Raw genomic sequence first — 22,996 nt, 5'->3', positions numbered from 1 at the left:
GTCTTTGAAAGTGGTTGGCTATTTTAAGTAAAATCAGTTGTTGCTATCTTTCTGTACTAAAATGAAATTCAGAATATTAAGCCTTTACACAAAGCTGGATAGCTATCTATTTATCTTTGCAGTGTACTGTATATCCCAAGAGTCACTGCACCCCAAAAGTTTCTTGCCTATATTACCAATTTATCTCTAGTCACTCAGTGGCGTCACTAGGGTTGGTATCACCTGGTGCAATAAAACATAGTGTCCCGCTAGCCTGCCGCAATGCTCTATCCTGCTGCAGCGAAATGACAGCAGGACAGGCAGTAGGGCAATGAGCAGGCTACTGCATCGCCACGGCTTCCCACCCCCCCCCCCAGCATGCCACAGTGCTACCTGATGGTATGATGTCATCCCTCTGGCGGGTGTCACCTGGGTGCGATCTGCACCCCCATATCGACGCCGCTAATCTGGCAGATTGGAGCCTGTCTGTCTCCAGCAGCTGGTATATAGGATGTTCATCTCACCTACCTGTGTATATATAAATACATATAGTCTTGTTTCCATTCTTTACAAACCTTGGTGTCCTTACTGTTTGATGGCGTTAAGTCCCAGAAATTAGCAGAGTGCCCATATACCCACCATGTTTGTCTGCACACAGAAGAGAATGGTGTTGCCACACAGCCGCTCTGTACAAACAGAAGTGGCTGGAGCTTCTCTGTCCTAGTTCTCTATTATTTCCCAATGCATTCTGGGATACAGGAGCCTCCAATGCCTCTGCCCCAGAGCCCAGCAAACACTTTATAAATGCTTCAATGACACACCCTAAATGCTATAGGTGTGGTTGAGGTTTCAGTTATGATGCACTACCATTGAAATTAATGAAGGTGGCTGATAAGTGCAAATGCCTCCTGAAAGAGTTATGCTGCCTTTTGTTAACACGACACAACGATACCCCACCTGTGTGTACTTCACTGTGTGACGCCCATTGTAATGCCGCGTACACACGACCGTTTTTAATGTCATGGAAAAAATAAGTTTTTCTCAACATGATTCTTGTCAAGCCTGCCTTGCATACACACGATCATGAAAAAAAAATGCTCGAGCAAAGCGCGGTGACGTACAATACGTACGACGGCACTTTAAAGGGGAAGTTCCATTCGGATGGCGTCACCCTTTGGGCTGCATTTGCTGATTTCGTGTTGGTAAAAGTTTGGTGAGAGACGATTCGCGCTTTTCAGTCTGTTACAGCGTGACGAATGTGCTATCTCCATTACAAACGCTAGTTTTACCAGAACGAGTGCTCCCGTCTCATAACTTGCTTCTAAGCATGCGCTTTTTTCCCCGTCGTTAAAGCCTACACACGACCGGTTTTCACGACTTAAAAAATGACGAGAAAAAATTCAAAATGTTTAATGCCCATTTTTCACGTCGTGAAAAATGCTCTGAAGCCTACACACGATCGTTTTTAACCACTTGCCGCCCGCCAATGACAAATTGACGTCAGAAAAGTGGTTGTAGATTCGATATGACGTCCTCAGGATTTTGAGCCGATGCCCCTCCCCCAGGGCGCGCATCGCGGCGATCGTTGTTGCAGGGTGTCAGTCTGACACCCCGCAACACCGATCAAGGTAAAGAGTCTCTCACGGAGACTCTTTACCACGTGATCAGCCGTACATCGTGATCACGGCTGATCACGATGTAAACAGGAAGAGCCGGTAATCGGCTTTTCCTCACTCGCGCCTGTCAAACGCGAGTAGAGGAGAGGCGATCGGCTGCTCCTGTGATGGGGGTTTGTGCTGATCGATTACCAGCGCAGCCCCCCAGAGGATGCCCACTGGACCACCAGGAATGCCCACTGGACCACCAGGAATGCCCACTGGACCACCAGGGATGCCCACTGGACTACCAGGGATGCAAAAAAAAAAAAGGTATACCACCCTAGACCACCAGGGATGACAATGACACAAAAAATGGATGCCAATCAGTGCCGCAATGGATGCCAATCAGTGCCCACAATGGGCATCACTGATTGGCAGGCATTGTTTGGCACTGATTGGCATCCATTAGTACAACGCATACTATGGTGCCCATCTGTGCCACCTATCGGTGCCCATCCATACCACCTATGAGTGCCCATCCATGCCGCCTATCCGTGCCCATCCGTGCCGACTATCCGTGCCCATCCGTGCCGCCTATCCCTGCCTATCCGTGCCGCCTATCCAAGCCCATCCATGCTGCCTATCCGTGTCGCCTATTAGTGCCCATCTGTGCCGCATATTAGTGCCCATCAATGCCACCACATTAGTGCCACCTCATCAGTGCCGCCTTATCAGTGCCCGTCAGTGCAGTACTATTAGTGTCCATCAGTGAAGGAGAAAACTTACTTATTTACAATGTTTTATAACAGAAACAAAAAAAAAAATGTTCTAAATTTTCTGTATTTTTTTTATTTTTTTGCAGAAAATAAAAATCCCAGAGGTGATTAAATACCACCAAAAGAAAGCTCTATTTGTGGGTACAAAATTATAAAAATTTAGTTTGGGTATAGTGTAGCATGACCGCGCAATTGTCATTCAAAGTGCAACAGCGCTGAAAGCTAAAAATTGGTCTGGGCGGGAAGGTGTAGAAGTGCCCTGTATGGAAGTGGTTAATGACCAATTTAAAAAATGGCATTTTTCTCGTCATGAAAAACGGTTGTGTGTACGCGGCATAATACTTATGGCAGGCGCTGATGGGCGGTTATGAGAATTTACAAACACGGCTGAAATGCCTCTTAAACACAGGGTATTGACACATTTGTGAACAAGCTCTAAATTTGATCCCTACTTTTACATTTCTTGCATATTTCCATAATCTTCCAGAAACTGTAAACATTCAACAAACTCTGAAAGAATTGTAAAATCATACAAAATCTTACATTCAAACAAATGGGTAGCTATCATTTCATCACTAGAGCCCACACAAATCATTAGATTGTCAATGTTGGTTTATCATTTGTTAAAGTATCAACCTAAACCATCTGCATTAATCTAATTAAGCATAATTAATTGTCAGTATCTAATATTAGGCAGTATGTATAATAGAGAGAGAGAGAGGACTAAATTGCACAGCCTGCTTCTGTGAAGCCTACAAAAGAACTGCCTTCTGGCAATAAGTCTGAACCAGATTTCAACAAGAAGATTAGAAATGCTGAGTTATGATTTTGCTATCCAGGGAGATCAGAAATGAACATTTGAAAGAGTAAATAAGTAACAGTCTGCTGAGAGCTGCATCAGTTCTGCCAAAGCATTGCAAGGAACATTAACCTCATGGTACAATTTTATTTTGCACTATATTCACAGTTTATGCTAATAAAACATACCGTTCAGTCAGTACCATGCCCGTGGTTTATGCTATATTTTATGAGTTACACTTTGTACTGTCCAGTAGGACACAACACACCTGCACATTTATAGTCTCATGAGCCCCATGTATACTGTGCTTTGTGTGATTTTCAGAGGCAGTAACATACATTGCAAAAGGACAGAATTCTTTGTAGTTAATTCAAATATTTAAATTTCGATCTATCATCTTTCAGAAAACTCAGTAAACCGCTGTCATTTGGTTAACATGCAATGAAAGGAATATATATAGGCAGCAAGATATCTGCATGGTTTGTAGTATTGTCTTGCAGTTCTGAGTTCCTGTGTTTTGCTTGCCCCATTGGCACTATGGGGCAGATCCACATCGTATATGAGATACCCTACGCCGCCGTACCTTACCTGGCTTTAGTTCGAATCTAGGAAGATTTTGCGCCTTAAGTTGCGGCGGCGTAGTGTATCTCAAGCGGCGTAACGGCGCCAAATTGGTGATTAGGGGGCGTGTTTCATTTAAATAAAGCGCGTCCCCGTGCCGAATGAACTGCGCATGCGCCATCCCTAAATTTCCCGCCGTGCTTTGCGCTAAATGACGTCGCAAGGACGTCATTTTTTTTAACATAGACGTGAATTACGTCCATCCCGATTCGCGGACAACTTACAAAAAATAAATAAAAAAATTCAAATTAAACGCGGGAACGACGGCCATACTTAACATGGCAAGTCTAACTATACGCAACGAAATACCAGCTTTAACTATACGCCGGAAAAAGCCGACTAGAGACGACGTAAAGGAATGCGCCGGCCGCTCGTACGTTCGTGGATCGTCGGAAATAGCAAATTTGCATACCCAACGCGGAAAACGTCGTGAACGCCACCCAGCGGACCCGAAGTATTGCATCTCAGATCCGAAGGCGTCCGAAGACGTACACCTGTCAGATCTAACCCAGAAGCCGTCGTATCTTGTTTTGAGGATTCAAAACAACGATACGACGTAGGAAATTTGAAGGTACACCGGCGTATCAGTAGATACACCGGCGTACTCGCTCTGTGGATCTGCCCCTATATTTATAGAGCTGGTTTGTTCACCAGAGAAAAGGGTCAGTCTGCTTCCATCCAATTTAGCAGTTTCTTTGTGAGGAGTACCGCTAAGCACGGGTTCACGCTGCCCGACACTTCCACGCCACTTTGAAGTTGGACCCCAGCATGACTTTAACAGAAGTCAATGCAAGTTGGACCAAAAATGTTTGCAGAAACATTTTTCTAAGTCTGAACGACTCAAGTCGCACCGAAATGTAATGGTTCTATTGCACAGAATGGGGCCCAATTGGGGTGTGACTTCTGCTGCGACAAGTGCTCCAAAGTTGGATTGTCGTATCAGTGTGAACCGAACCTAAAGCAGAACACTGTATAGCACTGCAAAGCAGGTGGTAGAACCCCTTTCAGAAACGGCTTCTTCTAACGGAGATAAACTACTTAGATGAGTCAGTCACTTGCGTAATTAACTGGTTAAGACCCGGACCATTATGCAGGTTAAAGGGGTTATAAAGTGTGACGAGATCCTTCCTCGCCCAGGTCCTGCTCTCCCGACACTCCTCTGATACCAGTGAGTCCGCTTGCAGATTGCAACGTCTGATGGTCCAGTCATCCAAGGTTCCGGGATCCGAATTACAGCTATGTGCCATTCGGACCCATTAAGAACAAACACCAGGCAGGCTGTATGTAAGTTCCAACAGGACTCTTTATTTCAAGTACACAGCACACTTTTATACAGAATTTTGGAACATCCCACTCCCAACAACCGCTTTCCTATTGGTCAATTGTAAAGTATATCCAGTCTTCACTCAGGTCCCCCTTGACCATGCAAATGAGGACTTGAAATTGTCAACAGGGATTGGTCCAATAGCTTGGATAGAAAGACTTGTGTATTGAGACAGAAGCCCCAGGGGGTAATCAATGTACACAATAACCTGGTTCCAGCTAGACGGCCTGACTCCGACACCCGCTCTTAACCTGCAGAACACAATAAAAGGTATTTCGCAAGCTGGTTCCACTTAGCATTTCAAAAGCCTTGCATTGAATGTCCCTCTCCTGTGTAACATATGTCAAGTAGAAACACTTTAATATCTCAAGGTCCATGACATTACTTCCCCTGGGAACCAGTCCAACAGCCGCAGTGGGACCCAAACGGGTCAACTCGAGGATGTTGGAAAAGTAGTCTTAAAGTTCCAGGACTGTGCTGGGATGACCCATCTGCCTTCCTGTTTTGAGGTCCTGGCCCATAATCGGACGGCAAGAGGCTCACATTCAGTCCTCTCCAAAAGCCCCTGTCCCGGCTAGGTCTGTCACACATCTCCCCCTTTGGCAGGAGACTAACACTGGGAGAGACCCCAATTTCGGTACCCACCCAGTACCCCAGATACCTTGTCCCAAAGAGAGCATTACTCACCCAGCCAATCTCTGCCTCTCTCAGAGAACACGCCTGCCGCTGGGGAGAGGCCTGGACTGGCCCTTCTCCCTGGAGTCCTTTCAGCCGCTGGAGAGAAGACAGGGTGGCTGGGCTCAGTTCATCATGCCATTGGGAATCTGGGCCAACTGGCCACCATTCCTGGGGTATACCAGTGGAGACTGCAGTCCCATCCACTGATGCTAGGTAAAAATCCCCCGGTGCTTGCAAAGCAAAGCCGACATCCTCCTGTCTCAGTGCCGCACCATGTTCTGGGGTTGTGTCCATGGAGATCGGAGTCCCATCCACTACCACAGGAACCCCCTCTCCTGTTAGTTGAGAGCAGAGGCCTGGGGCACTCTGCTCTGTTGCCAGCTCTTCCGCTGGGTTGCTGTGAGTGGAGACCACAGTCCCATCCACCGATATCCGCTCAAGCTGTAGTGGGGTGCAGCCGCCAGTAGCATCCTGTCCTGCTGCCAGTGATTCAGCTGGGAGTACGAGCTTTACCACCTCAGCTTGTTGCTGGGGAGGGGGGCCAACCGCCCCGGCTCCCTGGAACTCCACAGTTGGTCCCAGTACTGGGCAGAGATGGCTAGCATTCTGCCCTGTTGCCAGCACTTCTGCTGGGGGTGCATAATCCATAACATCCTCTGAACAGTCCATACACTCTGTAATCTGTGGCTGGGGAGTGATCGCCATCTTCTCACCCTGAGCCTCCGGAACTGCCACAGTGGTGGGGCAGAGGTCTTGATCCCTCTGTCCGGTGACCAGCGCTTCAGCTGGGGAAGTTCCTTGTAACTCCACAAATACTGTACTTGGTGCTGGGCAGAGCACAGTGAAGTTTGGCCCTGATACCAGCTCTTCTGTTGGAGGCTCCCCAGGTTGTTCTTCCTCAGCAGAAAAGTCTATCAAATCCCCTGTCTCTACAACTGGTGTCTGGGGATAGAGGTTCACCATCTCCTGTCCATGGAACCCAGAAGATGCTATGGGCACTGAGCAGAGGTTAGCAGAGCTCGGCCCTGCGGTCAGCACTTCAGCTTTGGGAATGGCAAGCTCCCGATTTTCCACTGCTGATTCATCAGCCAGGATTTCATCACTGTCAGCTGATATTTCCTCATAGTCCCAGGTAAAGGGAACCTCACCCTGCTGCTGAGCGGAGTCTAGCAGCTGTTTGTAGGTGATTTCCAGTTCCCATTCTTGAGCAGCCAGGAATTCCAAATCTTCCTGTAACCAGTGCACTTCCGGGACATTCAGTCTTCGCTCTCTGTGCTCCATTATTTCCTCCCAACGCCACTCCCGATCGCTCCCAAAGTTGGGATCCCTGGACATCCTCCAATACAACAATCCCAGGCCATCATAGTCAAAGCCTTCCGTGGGGCTGTCATCCGCTGACCACGGGCACTCTTGGACTACATACCACCGGAGGGCTCTGTAGCTCTCGTCCAACCGCATCTCTTCCCGGATCAGCCTGCTTAACTCTGCTGTCCACTCCTGCTTTGGTTGTTGCCCCAATAACAGCATCCGTACTTCATACTGTGACCAGTACCTTACATGGATGGAGGGGAGAGCTTTTCCCTGGTGTCGCTGCTCGCGGGCTAGCGCTTCTTTCCAGAGTTCGCAGCGGATCGAATCAGACCATCCAAGCAGGACCTCCTCTGATACTGGTCCTCTGCGCTGTATCTGCTTCTCTCGCAACCTCCTTCTGAATTCCTCTTCCATGGTTACTGATATCTGTACCTCTCCTCTTCTTTCATTTGGTGCTGCTTCTTTAGGCGTTGTCACCGATCGCCGTATTTCTGCAATTCTCAGCTCCTGTTGCCGCTCTCGTTCTCTCTGTTGTCGCTCTCGTTCTCTCTCATCCTGCCGCTGGAGGTCTCTAATGGTATTCTGTATGGCGGTCTCTGATGGGTTCGCACCATATAATGCCAACCGCTGTTGAACTCGCTGCTGGAACAAGTCTTCAACTGACCGGGGTCCTGCATCACCATCCCTCTGATCCATCTCGGCTAGCGCAATGATCAGGGTGGCCTTGTTCTTCCCACCGGTCCCTCCACGGCTCTCAAGCAAGTCTTTTAGCATGGTTCTCCTCCAGGCTGCATAGCTGGTCATTCATGGTGGTGGTTTGGAGTTGTCCCAGTAACTGGAGAGCAAATCCCACTGCTGCCACCAATGTGACGAGATCCTTCCTCGCCCAGGTCCTGCTCTCCCGACACTCCTCTGATACCAGTGAGTCCGCTTGCAGATTGCAACGTCTGATGGTCCAGTCATCCAAGGTTCCGGGATCCGAATTACAGCTATGTGCCATTCGGACCCATTAAGAACAAACACCAGGCAGGCTGTATGTAAGTTCCAACAGGACTCTTTATTTCAAGTACACAGCACACTTTTATACAGAATTTTGGAACATCCCACTCCCAACAACCGCTTTCCTATTGGTCAATTGTAAAGTATATCCAGTCTTCACTCAGGTCCCCCTTGACCATGCAAATGAGGACTTGAAATTGTCAACAGGGATTGGTCCAATAGCTTGGATAGAAAGACTTGTGTATTGAGACAGAAGCCCCAGGGGGTAATCAATGTACACAATAACCTGGTTCCAGCTAGACGGCCTGACTCCGACACCCGCTCTTAACCTGCAGAACACAATAAAAGGTATTTCGCAAGCTGGTTCCACTTAGCATTTCAAAAGCCTTGCATTGAATGTCCCTCTCCTGTGTAACATATGTCAAGTAGAAACACTTTAATATCTCAAGGTCCATGACATAAAGGTTTGTTTTTTATTTTCTAAATAGGTTCCTTTAAAGTGTTGGTAAAGAAAAAAAAATGCATTTAAAATAACAAACATGTTATACTTCCCTCCACTGTGCAGTTCGTTTTGCACAGAGTGGCCCCGATCCACGTCTTCTGGGGTCCCTCAGTGGCTGTCTCTGGTCCTCCCCGCAAGTACTGACCAAAGTCATGCGAGAGTGCTCGCATGGTGGTGAGTAAGTGCGGGCGCGCTCCCGTGATACAGCGAGCGGCCATAGCCGCTCACTGTATCACTCGGCCCCGCCCCTCGGCGTGCCGCGTCACTGGATGTGATTGACAGCAGCGCCAGCCAATGGCTGCGCTGCTCTCAATCCATCTGCTCTAGCCAATCAGTGGCCAGGCTGAGCGGCGAAGAGGATCTCGGGGGGACCGCGTGCTGGACTTTCGATGGGTCAGGTAAGTAAAACGGGGGCTGGGGGGGGGGGGGGGGGGGGGCGGTATACACTGAAGTTTTTTCTCCTTAATGCATAGATTGCATTAAGGTTGCATTAAGGTGAAAAAACATTTTCCTTTACAACTCCTTTAAGCTAGTGCATTGTTGGTTCACTTACCTTTTCCTTAAATTTCCCTTCTAAATTTTGTTTTCTTTGTCTGAATTTCTCACTTCCTGTTCATCCTCGGTAAGCTGTTTCGTAAGCTGTTCTGACTGACTTTCCACCGCTCAGATGATGGTGTGAAGTTTACTGAAGAGAAACAGTAAGTGAGAAATTCAGACAAAGAAAAAAAACATTTAGAAGGGAAATTGAAGAAAAAGGTAAGTGAACCAACAATGCACTAGCTTAAAGGAACCTATTTAGAAAATAAAAACAAACCTTTACAGCCCCTTTAAGGACCTTGCCCCTTTTTGCGATTCGGCACTGCGTTGCTTTAACTGACAATTGCGCGGTTGTGCGACATGGCTCCCAAACAAAATTGGCGTCCTTTTTTTTCCACAAATAGAGCTTTCTTTTGGTGGTATTTGATCACCTCTGCAGTTTTTATTTTTTGCGCTATAAACAAAAATAGAGCGACAATTTTGAAAAAAATGCAATATTTTTTACTTTTTGCTATAATATCCCCCAAAAAATATATAAAAAAACATTTTTTTCCTTAGTTTAGGCCGATATGTATCCTTCTACCTATTTTTGGTAAGAAAATCGCAATAAGCTTTTATCCATTGGTTTGCGCAAAATTTATAGCGTTTACAAAATAGGGGATAGTTTTATGGCATTTTTATTAATATTTTTTTTTTACTACTAATGGCGGCGATCAGCATTTTTTTCATGACTGCGACATTATGGCGGACACATCGGACACTTTTGACACATTTTTGGGACCATTGTCCTTTTCACAGCGAAAGTGCTATAAAAATGCATTGATTACTGTGAAAATGACAATGGCAGTGAATGGGTTAACCACTAGGGGAGCTGTAGGGGTTAAGTGTGACCTAATGTGTGTTTCTTACTGTAGGGGGGCTGGACTGGACGTGTGACATCATTGATCATCGTTCAGGGAACAGACGGTCACTGACACTGCCACAGAGACGAACGGGGAAGGTTTGTTTACACTCACGTCTCCCCGTTCTTCAGCTCCTGTGACCCGATCGCGGGACACAGGCGGCGATCGGGTCCGCGGGTCCCGCGGGCGTGGTGACGGAGCTTCGGACCGGGTCGCGAGCGCCTTGCCAGCAGCGCGCTCGCGATCCATGGCTGTGCTCTTAAAGAGGACATATATATACGTCCATGTGCCCAGCCGTGCCATTCTGTCGACGCATATAGTCGCACGGCGGTCCTTATGTGGTTTAAGTGGTATTAAACCCAAAAGCATGATCTGGCCAGTAGCACACTTCTTGTCTAAGGTGTCTCCACTCTGGGAGTTGGAGAAACGGAGACACATGTGGACAGCATCATTGTCAGTCTGGGGAGTGTTGGATGCACTAGAAAATTTAGCTGGACTTGACTAACAAACGCCAGCTATCACTTTTAAGCAGGTACAGCAACATGTTTTTTTCCTTTTTACTAAATGTCTTGCATACATTTTCATTAAAAATTATCATTGTAAATACCGCTGTTAGTGTTAAGTGGTTTGTCTCAACCCTCGAATTGCCACTTTTGCTGGACAGCTTGGTCTTGGTGAGGAAAATGACAGGCTTACTAGCTGGATCAACAAGTGGAAAGAGAGCCTAGAAAAGGAGACTATTGCAGCCACCACACCTGCAGTGGGTATAGAAAAGAATCAGCCCCCCCCCAACATAATCACATGTTGTTGCTTTGCAGCCTTAAATGAAGACAGATACAGTTTTTGTTTTATCTAGCTGTATTTACTCAAGTGTAACTTATAACATTCAAGTGAAAAACATAACACCAGCATGACAGAACAAGAAATGGCAACAAAATGTGATTATTTTAAAGGGGGTGCTGCTTTTCTATACCCACTGTATACAATTTGTTAACTGTAATATATGACATTTTCGGTTTAATACGGCTTTAGATTTCAGCTTGAGCGATTGATCTCTGTATTTTTTTTTTTTTTTACAATACATTGTAAGTAGCCTAGAGCTCCACCTGCTGGTAGGATAGGAAAACTGCATAATTTTCATATGGCATATTTCATTTTTAACTAAAAAGAATCATTTTTCTTGTCTTGACCATAATGTATGCTATACTATTCACTATACAACAGTGAATGAGATAAGTGTATATATTATATTTTTTGTTAAAAAAACACATCATGGAAATCTAAAAAATAAACCCTGGATATACGGAGCTAAAGTTTGAGTGTATTTGCTTCAAAAGAAATGGCATACTGAATATGCCTTTTCATCACTGATAGCAATTTCCAACTGTTTGGTTGGATAGGTATATTGATTCCTCTCCTTTTTTGTTGCACTATAAAACCCAAAGCAGCTGGCAGACAACAGTAGTCATAAGGAGCTGTGCTGTAAAGCATAAATTGCATTTTTGAAAGTCTTTTTTGAGCTTCGGTCTCATATAGTTAATTACAGATTATATTACTGAGTGGTCTTTGTCATCTTTCATTTCTAAGATTTAACCATATTAACTCAAAGGAGTTTCCTGTACGGGTTGACATTCACACTTCAGCTGGATTTTTCTTGCAGGGTCTCATAGCTGCATGAACTGAACTTTTGGTTTTCTATATATCTGGTTTGCGTCTTCTGCCAGCAAAAAGTATAAGACTTTACTTTTATGGCCATCGGAGTGGAGATTAACTGTAGACACTCTGAACCTCAATACTGTAGTCACTGTACTTCATTTGTGTTCTCTCTTTTTAATGTTTTTATAAAGGTTAGTCTTCTAGTAAAAAAAACTGTCATGATCAAGAGTAGACTGTAACGCCTTATTTAACTCACCTGGGTAATCTATCACGTGGCCCTTTGGAAATCTGTTTCTGCAAGTGAAGATAGGTGATCCACCGCTGGACTCTTGTGGACCCTTATAAGGTCTCACTGATGGACACTGATGGCAAGTGTCCACGTCACTAGGGAGTGGCATGAGTACCAAAAGAATGATCCTCTGCAGTCTAGAAGAAGGAAACCTAAGGACCTGATATATCACATGCAGGGCCGGATTCCAGACAAGGCCAACAAGGCCAGGCCTCGGGGTGGCAGTGGGGGCAGGGGCGGCACTGCGGCTGAGAGGAGAGGACACTTTTACTTTCATATCGGGAGTTTCCTCCTGTCATGCGGATGGTGAGAGGAGAAAAAAACAGAGGGAAGAGGAGGTGAGATAGTTCTTGGCAGCAGCACCCCCCCTCCCGGTTCTCAATGTAATTTTGTCATTTTCGGCAGCAGCACCCCGCCAATGTTCAATGTTATTTTTGGCAGCAACACCCCCCGCTTCTCAGTGTCCTGCGGATAATGTCCCCCCTGTACTGCGCAGGCGGGGGCGGCATTGAAGGACCTGGCCTTGGGGCGGCAAAGGGAGTAAATCCGGGCCTGATCACATGACCTCAGATTTCCGGTAAAGAGGACTATATTAACTAGATTGTTTTTAAGGACAGAACTTTTAGATAAGTTAAATGGAAATATGTTTTTTATCATTTCTGTTTAGGCAGATACCCGGAGATCAACTTTACTAACCAAAAGTGTTATACTTCACAACATTTTTCATTCCACCTCCAATGTATTGCTTTTGATATTTTGATAAAGTTAGTATATGTCCTCGTTCACATGGGCATGCTTCACCCGTGTGAGGTTCATGGTTGCAACAGTCCTATTCATGTCAAGTGTGCGTTCAGGGACCCGCACCCACGCGGATGTCAAATTGGGAGCAGCAGCTGTGCCTCCATGTCAATTGGGATGAAGCAATTGCTGCATCCCAATTGACATGGATGGGGTGAAACACCTGTGCATCCCCTTGTAGACAAACATGCACCTTGCCCAGGCATGTGCTTTGGTATGCCCATGTGAAAGGGGCCTAAAGGTAGTAGTGGTGAAAAATCAGTACCTGCTGCTCATAACTTGAGAGTGTGATGGGAGTGTTTATTTTGCCTATATACTTGTGCCTCTATCTCATCTCATAAAGTTTAAGGTGTAAAATAGTAAGCATTTTTAAACTCTAACACTGCTAACCCTGCCACCCTTTTAGAAGCTGCAGTAGTCTGATCTTTAAAAGCCCTTCAAAATCTATTTTATTCAGGGGCCCCTAAGCTCCCTACCCTTTCGCCCCATCTATGATCACCACTCTACGCACTTGGAAGGCAGGTCTGGCGCTTGAAGGTTATACCAAATCAGCTGTTTGTTCTAGTGCCCCCCCTGTGGTTTACCTTACGTTATCCCATTTCTATATGCTCCTGGAGCCTAGTGCTTGGACGAAGTATGACATTAGAACAATCTCTCGAGTCATCACTGGCTACTCCTTGCTTCCGCTACCCCAAGTCGACCTTGGAGGAAGTTCTCCGAACAGAATGTGATGTGAAACCTTCGTCTCACTTGTACACTCACCTCTTGTTGATATCCTTACCAGCCCTGGATGGACTTAGAGCCCAGTGGCAGCGTGACATACCAGACCTGTGCGTTTATGATTGGGAGGGTATTTGGGCCCTTCCTTTGCGGTCTTTAGTCTCCCTACGGGACAGACTCATACAATTCAAAATTGTCCATAGAGCCTATTTTACTTCCTATAGACTTAATAAGATCAAGCTCTCCCACCCACCGACATGTTGGAGATATGGAGACCCTTTGGGCGATTTCTCCCACAGTATCTGGTATTCTCCTGCTGTTACCGGGTTCTAGGCGGATGTGCTTGCTGCAATAAATGGTGTCATATCAGTTCCTCTACAACCCTCTGTGCGCATTTGTGTATTGGGTTTGGTGGAGGACATTGATTCCACTGGGGTTGAACGTACACTGACTAGCCCAATTCATTTTTATGTTAGGAAAGCTATAGCGTTACATTGGAAAACGTTGTCATCGTCCCCCCATTTCATTTTGTAAACAATTAGTGAACAACAGTCTGCCTCTCTATATAAAGATACCTACACTAACAGAGGCTGAGCCAGGAAATATGATAGGGCCCTTTCACACCAGCGGCCCGTATGTGCATTTTTTCATCCATCCGTTTACAGATGAAAAAGGGACATACATGTATCCCTATGGGATAGCAGGTGTCAGCAGATGAACATCCGCTGACACCCGATCTCATCGGTGTCCGCTATGCTCCGATTCTGCAGATGGAGGAAAATCCTATTTTTCCATCCGTCTGCAGAGCGGATCGGGTGAACACGGACAGACGGTCTGTGTTCATCCGATCCCCCCATAGAGGATAGCGGAGATCTGACAGGGCGGTCCCTGCACACTGTCATCTGCCGGCTCAGCAGGGATCAACAGAGCGATCCCTGCTGAGCAAGCGGATATATAAGGAACAGATCCTCACGGGATCCGATGGTGTGAAAGGGCCCATAGGGTCTGGTCCAAATGGTTGACTGATCCCTCCACTGCTCCAGAGATGACCTTCTGATAGATTGAATTTTTAACCTATGCTTTATATGTGTATATTTGCAATGGAGACATTCCCTCTCATTTGTTTATTTCATATTTCACTTGATCTACTTATTTGTCAAACTCTTGAATATCGATGTTCGTATGTGCCGCACCATTTTTGTTGGGTGTAATCCCACGTGTTGCTCATTTTAATTCTATAATCAACTTTTCTGATGTTGTTGCGTGGGCTTGCACCACTGTGATTTGATGTTGCTTTGTTGTTGTATTTAAGGGGCTGTTGAACTCTATAAACAGATTTAGCCCAGGTTTACACTGGGTAAGTTTTGCTTCGATTTGAGATGCGATTTCACATGTGAAATCGCATCTCAAATCGACGGCATTTGTCGGCAATGACACCGTCCTAATCGGTGCGACGCCGCATCTGCGGCGCTGCACCGTTTCAAAAAGTAGTTCCTGTACTACTTTTTGCGATTTCTGGCCGCGATTTACATTGACATCTGTGCAGAAACCTGCACAGATGTCTCTTAAAGCGCGGCCGAAATCGGGACTGCTGGCGGGAGTGAAATCGTGCGAGTTCAGCTGAACTCGCACGGCTTCACTCCTGCAGCCCAGTGTGAACCAGGGCTTATATAAACAAATAAAAATAGGAAGCTTTTTAAAAAATATGACGAACACTTTTACTATCATTAAAAGGTATGAAGGTGCAGAAATTGTGGATCATCTTGTCTCATGTTTTTAGATATAACATTTATTTTACTAGCAGCAACCTGCTGGTTTGCAATAAAAAAATTATTCTGACCTTGAGAACATCAGATTGTGACTGAAAAACTAAACCTATCTTCCACAACTTATACTCAATGGTGTCCTTATTTAAATCTCAGAGGCTGGTGCACATATCAGAGTTGGCCAGGATACTTATGATGTGTTGTTTTTAATCTTGTGTCTAACAGCTGCATTTGGTATTTCCTGGATATTTGATATCTGAAAATGCAACAAAGTATGTAACTTTTTAAAAAGAGAAGTCTAATGTCGCGTTCACACGATCAGAATTTCCTTCGGGATAATCTCTGACAGATTTTTCCAACGGAATTCTGTTCAAGCTGTCTTGGATACACATTGTCGCACCAAATTCCGACCGCCAAGAACACGGTGATGTACAACATTACGACGAGCTGAAAATGAAGTTCAATGCTTGCGAGCATGCGTCAACTTGATTCTAAGCAGTGCAGACGAACAGAATTTCCATCGGGAAAAAAAAAAGAACATGTTCTTTTTCTAAGTCCGTCGGAATTTCCGAAGGAAAAACTGGTGCACACTCGCAGTCGGAATATCCGTCTGACTGTTTTCATCGTAAATTCCGATCGTGTGTACAAGGCATTACCCTTCAGCACTGTAACTGCATACAAATTTGCTCAAACTATATATTTGAAAGGGCATTGCATAATTTTACATATGGGGATTGCACCATTTTGGCCTGCCAATAAGGTGTGCAAACAATTTTGTACAGTCGTACTTAAAAAAAAAAAAAAAAAAAAAAAGGGGGGGGGGTCACTTTTATTTATACAATTGCAATTACAAAAATACAAACAGTACTCCTTACTCCATAAAAAAACGAATTTACATCTCAGTTACCTGCCTCTTTAAAACATAAATTGGTGAAACATCTTTTTTTCATTGGTGTCTGTAGAAAACCTGGACTGGGCCTTACACTTGAAAACATATAGCACAGTAAGGAAGGTTTGTGGTCCAGGTTAATAGGACAGTTAATAATTAAAAGCAGCACCCCCCCCCACACAGTTGTGGAATGTTGACCGCCCACATACTGGAAGCAGTGCGGTTGCTTTATGGGGCGCTAGACTAATTTGCCTCTCAGCCCAGTCCGCCCCAAAAGACAGGCGCTACACTAAGGCCGCGTACAGACGAGCATACATGTACGATGAAACCGGTCCGCCGGACCGTTTTCACCGTACATGTCTGCCCGGGGATTTCTGTATGGTGGCTGTACTCGCCATCATACAGAAATCTGCGCGTAAACAATACGCGGGGCGTGTCCGCGCCGTCACCACGACAATGACGCGGCGACGTGGGTGGCCCTGCCAGTTCAATGCTTCCACGCATGCGTCAAAGTCATTCGACGCATGCGAGGGATGGCGGGCGCTCGGACATGTACGGTAGGTCTGTACAGACGACCGAACATGTCCGAGCGGGTAGGATTTCAGCGGGCTGTTTTAAAACAAGTCCAGAAATATTTGCCCGCTGGAAAAAGGCCCGGCGGGCAAATGTATGCTGGAATCCTGTCCGCTCGGGCCTACACACGACCGAACATGTCTGCTGAAACTGGTCCGCGGACCAGTTTCAGCAGACATGTTCGGTCGTGTGTACTGCCCATAACAGTGTAGCGCAAGCTAGCGTGAAGTCTTTCCATGCTGCCCCCCTACAAAGTGCTGTCCTAGGTCTGGGCCTTGTTGGCCTTGGCCAGAATACAGCATTGATCCTATGCATTAAAGTGAAAAAAACACCTTGCACTGTCCTGCCCCCCAGCCCCCCCCCCCCCATTTTACTAACCTGAGCCACGAATTTCAGTGGGCGAGATCCCGCGTTGCTCTCTCCACTGCTTCTCAACTCTTCATTGGATAGATTGATAGCAGTGCAGCCATTGGCTCCCGTTGCTGTCAATCAAATCCAATGACGTGGGCAACAGGGGTGGGGCCAAGTCATACCCTCGGCGGCTATGGACGCTGAATGTATAATACGGGAGAGCGCCTGCAAGAGCAAGAGCTTCCCAGTGGGGGTTAGCTATTGCAGCGAGGAGCCGCAAGAGCCGCTGTGGGACCCCACAACAGGAGGATCGGTGCCACGCTGTGCAAAACAAACTGCACAGTGGAGATAAGCATGACATGTTTGTTATTTAAAAAAAAAATTAACCTTTAGGCCCAGATTCTCAAAAAAGATACGACGGCACATCTCCAGATACGACGTAGTATCTCTGCCTAGCGCCGTCGTATCTATGCGACTGATTCTTAGAATAAGTTACGCATAGATATTCAATAGATCTGACAGGCGTAAGTCTCTTACGCTGTCGGATCTTAACTGCAATTTTTTTTGCCCGCTAGGTGGCGCTTCCATTGATTTCCCTGTCGAGTATGCAAATTAGCTAGATACGCGAATTCCCGAACGTACGTGCGGCCGACGCAGTAAAGTTACTATGTTTACGTTAGGCTTTTCCCGGCGTAAAGTTGCCCCTGGGTCTATGAGGCGCAGTCAATGTTAAGTATGGCCGTCGTTCCCGTGTCGAAAATTTATAAAATTACGTCGTTTGCGTAAGTCGTCCGTGAATGGTGCTGGACGTAATTTACGTCCACGTCAAAACCAATGATGTCCTTGCAACGTCATTTTAGAGCAATGCACGCCGGGAAATTTTTGGGACGGCGCATGCGCAGTTCGTTCGGTGCGGGGACGCGCTTCATTTAAATGAAACACGCCCCCTACCCGCCGAATTTGAATTCCGCCGGGTGATTTACGCTATGCCGCCGCAACTTTACAGGCAAGTGCTTTGAGAATAAAGCACTTGCCTGAAAAACTTGCGGCGGCGTAACGTAAATCAGATACATTACGCCCCAAATTACGGCCATCTACGTGAATCTGCTCCAGTGTGTCATTTTAAGGCTAGCCATGCATAGATTTCTCCATCCATGGAGCGTGAATGGAGGAATCTCCACTGCCAACTATTGCATTCAAGCAGCTGCAACACCCATTGCTGTTTGAATACAGAAAAAGAGATTTATCTGATTGGTTGACTGGTTGCAGGGAACAATTTTTCACCCAGCTCCTTTGATTTTTCAATTGAAGTTTGTCAAGTCGAGTATGGCCAGCTTAACAGATATATGGGATGTTTATATTGCTATTATTACAATGTAGAGTATTTATTATTTTGATGGACTGCTTTGCTTTGAGAAAAAAAAAAAAAGATAAAACTTTTATGTATATGTTATATGACCAAAAAAATCCATAAACTTTTACAATGTAAATTTGCTTTTCCTTTCTAAAAAAAGGTTTTAGACTCTCACATTTCACCCTGATAAATCAATTGGCCTTACTCATTAGGGAGGAATGGAAGTGATAGATTTGTGACAGCAGTTTCCTTGATAGATATGAAGCGAGAGTGTTTCTTGTGTGGTCAGAGAACTCCAGCGACCCTCATTTGAAAATAAAGTGAGTCATTAGAGCTGGGAATAGGAAAGAAATTGTTTAAATAATAACGGCATAACAGTTTCCTTCTGAGCTGTGACTTTCCAAGTTGGAATGCGATTCTGAATAGTTCTCCTATTCAAGTCAATGCGTTTGTGAATAATTTTTTATTATCTTCTCTCCCCTTTTTTATCCCTCCCTTTTCCCCTTGTCTTGTAGATTTACACAGACTGGGCAAATCACTACCTAGCAAAGTCTGGTCACAAGAGGCTGATTAAGGATTTACAACACGATATTGCTGATGGTGTCCTGCTGGCAGAGATCATTCAGATTATTGGTAAGTGTCAGTGTGTGTGAGCAGCAGGGGTGGCAGTATGGCTTTAGACATGAAAAGGGTTAAACAGAATGTGTGTGTGTTCAATATGTCTGCACTGCAGTTACTAATTCCAGATGTCTTCCTCAAGCTCAAATCATTCTGTGAGTTTGTTTTTAAATTTGTTAGCATTAAAATACTGGGATGTAACTTACAAAAATTTTACAACGGCTTCACTGTATGCGCCACATGCTGAAATGTCAGAGAGGGAGACTTGATCAAGCAATACGTCTCCCATGTGGGCATTTTGTGTGCTGGAGGGAAGGAGTCTTTTCTGGGATGCCTTGAAACATTATCCCTGGCCATGCATTGAGAACCGGGGAGGATTTCATGTCAGCAGTTACTTGGCAGGGCCAGGAGAATTGGCAGTAGATCACATTCACACTTCCAGTGTTGTAAAGTGTGTATGGTTGTGGGGTGTCTGATAGTAGGAGAGACTGCTGAATGGGGACTGGAGTGCTGGAGGTAACACAATACACTTTGACTTAACTAGCAACTCAAGTGTCATTACTCCTTTCACTAACTCACCTCATTCTCTCTTCAGCAAATGAAAAGGTTGAAGATATCAATGGCTGTCCGAAGAGCCAATCCCAGATGGTAAGTCCATTTTCTAAAGAGATATTTACCTGAGATATTGGAATCTAAAATTAACAGCATTCTGTATAGTTTTGTTTGAAAGTTTTAGAGTACAGCATTATTAATATCATCATTATTATTACTACTACTAATAATATCATCATCATCATTTTCTGTTTGTTTGGCACCACATCAGTCCATAGCACTTTATTATTTTTATTATTAATATAATTATAATCATCATCATTGTCGGTTTGTATGGCACCACATCAGTCCATAGCATTTTATTATTTTTATTATTAATATAATTATAATCATCATAATTTTCAGTATGTATGGCACCACAGCAGCCCATAGCATTTTATTATTATTATTATTATTATTATTATTATTATTACGAAGGTTCTTTGAAAAGTTTCCACAATTTTTTAAAAATCTAATAAATATAAAAAAAAGAGTGGAAACATTTTAAAGACCCCTCATATTATTATTATTGCTTTTTGTATTATTATGATCTTCTGTTGTATGGCGTCACAGTGGTCCATACCACTTTATGAATATTATTATGATTATTTTCTTTATTATTATCATCATTATTATTTGCTGTTTGTATGGCACCACAGCAGCCCATAGCATTTTATTATTATTATTAGTATTATTATTAATAATAATAATAATAATAATAACATGCTATGGGCTGCTGTGGTGCCATACAAACAGCAAATAATGATGATAATAATAAAGAAAATTATCATAATAATATTCATAAAGTGGTATGGACCACTGTGACGCCATACAACAGAAGATCATAATAATACAAAAAGCAATAATAATAATAATAATAATAATAATAATAATAATAATATTACGAAGGTTCTTTGAAAAGTTTCCACACTTTTTTTAAATTCTAATAAATATAAAAAAAAGTGTGGAAACATTTTAAAGACCCCTCATATTATTATTATTATTATTATTATTGCTTTTTGTATTATTATGATCTTCTGTTGTATGGCTCCACAGTGGTCCATACCACTTTATTAATATTATTATGATTATTTTCTTAATTTGTATCATCATTATTATTTTCTGTTTGTATGGCACCACAGCAGTCAATAGCATTTTATTATTATTATTATTATTATTATTATTAGGGTTGTCCCGATACCACTTTTTTAGGACTGAGTGCAAGTACCGATACTTTTTTTTAAGTAGTCGCCGATACCGAATACCAATACTTTTTTTTAAATGTGTCTCCATATGCAGCCATGTCCCCCCACAGATCCAGCCATGTCCCCCCACAGATCCAGCCATTGTCTCCCCCCCACAGATCCAGCCATTGTCTCCCCCCCACAGATCCAGCCATTGTCTCCCCCCCCACAGATCCAGCCATTGTCTCCCCCCCACAGATCCAGCAATTGTCTCTCCCCCACAGATCCAGCCATTGTCTCCCCCGCACAGATCCAGCCAGTGTCCCCCCCCCACAGATCCAGCCATTGTCTCCCCCGCACAGATCCAGCCATTGTCTCCCCCGCACAGATCCAGCCATTGTCTCCCCCGCACAGATCCAGCCAGTGTCTCCCCCCCACAGATCCAGCCAGTGTCTCCCCCCCACAGATCCAGCCATTGTCTCCCCCCCACAGATCCAGCCATTGTCTCCCCCCCACAGATCCAGCCAGTGTCTCCCCCCCACAGATCCAGCCATTGTCTCCCCCGCACAGATCCAGCCAGTGTCTCCCCCCCACAGATCCAGCCATTGTCTCCCCCGCACAGATCCAGCCATTGTCTCCCCCCCAAAGATCCAGCCATTGTCTCCCCCCCACAGATCCAGCCATTGTCTCCCCCCCACAGATCCAGCCAGTGTCTCCCCCGCACAGATCCAGCCATTGTCTCCCCCCCCACAGATCCAGCCATTGTCTCCCCCCCACAGATCCACCCATTGTCTCCCCCCCACAGATCCAGCCATTGTCTCCCCCGCACAGATCCAGCCATTGTCTCCCCCCCACAGATCCAGCCATTGTCTCCCCCCCACAGATCCAGCCATTGTCTCCCCCCCACAGATCCAGCCAGTGTCTCCCCCGCACAGATCCAGCCAGTGTCTCCCCCCCACAGATCCAGCCATTGTCTCCCCCCCACAGATCCAGCCATTGTCTCCCCCCCACAGATCCAGCCAGTGTCTCCCCCGCACAGATCCAGCCAGTGTCTCCCCCGCACAGATCCAGCCAGTGTCTCCCCCGCACAGATCCAGCCAGTGTCTCCCCCCCACAGATCCAGCCAGTGTCTCCCCCCCGCACAGATCCAGCCAGTGTCTCCCCCCCACAGATCCAGCCAGTGTCTCCCCCCATATCCCCCTTACCTGCATCCGCGCTGCCGCCGACTGTTTAATACGCGCGGGGAACATTACAGCTGTAATGATTCGTGCTGCGCTGCGTACAGACACTCCCCCTTGCTCGGGATTGGACAGTTCACCCGAGCAAGGGGGAGTGTCTATACGCGGCGCGGCGCCAATCATTACAGCTGTAATGTTCCCCGCGCATATTAAACAGTCGGCGGCAGCGCGGATGCGATGTAACGGCGGCGTAACGGAGGCGGCGGCGGCGGCGGCGGCGGGGGGGGCAGTATTCTATTTGGGTATCGGGGGTATTTGCGGGAGTACGAGTACTCCCGCAAATACTCGGAATCGGTCCCGATACCGATACTAGTATCGGTATCGGGACAACCCTAATTATTATTATCATTTGTAATATTATCATCTTCTCTTATTCGGCTCCACAACAGTCTATTGCATTTTATCATTATTATTGTTATGATTATTATTACTATTTTTTTTTTTTTTTATTATCATCTTATGTTCTATGGCTCCACAGCAGTCCATTGCATTTTATCATTATTATTGCTGTTATGATTATTATTACTATGTTTATTATTATTATCATCTTCTGTTATATGGCTCCACAACAGTCCATTGCATTATATTATTATTGTTATGATTATTATTACAATGTTTATTATTATCCTCTTCTGTTTGTACGGCGCAACAGCATCCTTTACACTTTACTATTATTATTATTGTTGTTATTATGATCTTCTGTTTGTTTGGCACCACAACAGTCCATAGCACTTCTTATTAGAAAATACAATGGATGTACCGTAGTATCAAAAAGGTGAATTAGTGGCCTGGGATTTTTAATTGACACCAAGAATACAAACAACTGAATTAAAATTCACAATATTTATTAATACAATTTTTTAAGAAATAATAGTCTGCAACATATTAACCACGTAAGACCCTGACCAATATGCAGGTTAAGGACCTTGCCCCTTTTTGCGAT

General features: G+C 45.1%; 1 protein-coding gene across 14 annotated transcripts in view; it reads left to right on the top strand.

Moving 5' to 3' along the window:
* The window catches only part of NAV3 (neuron navigator 3), a 789,636-nt gene that overhangs the window by 491,495 nt on the left and 275,145 nt on the right, over nucleotides 1-22,996 (top strand). For 13 of the 14 annotated variants that reach the window (XM_040343949.1, XM_040343951.1, XM_040343950.1 and 10 more), the window contains 2 exons: nucleotides 18,938-19,055; nucleotides 19,636-19,688. In XM_040343949.1, coding sequence (XP_040199883.1) covers nucleotides 18,938-19,055; nucleotides 19,636-19,688 — 171 coding nt within the window. Of the gene's footprint in view, nucleotides 1-18,937; nucleotides 19,056-19,325; nucleotides 19,557-19,635; nucleotides 19,689-22,996 lie in introns of those variants that run through there. The other variant, XM_040343953.1, reaches the window with a different exon arrangement.

Source organism: Rana temporaria, chromosome 3 (assembly GCF_905171775.1).
Source record: "Rana temporaria chromosome 3, aRanTem1.1, whole genome shotgun sequence".
In the NCBI taxonomy this organism is placed as follows: Eukaryota; Metazoa; Chordata; class Amphibia; order Anura; family Ranidae; genus Rana; species Rana temporaria.
This window is presented reverse-complemented; position numbering and strand designations above follow the sequence as displayed.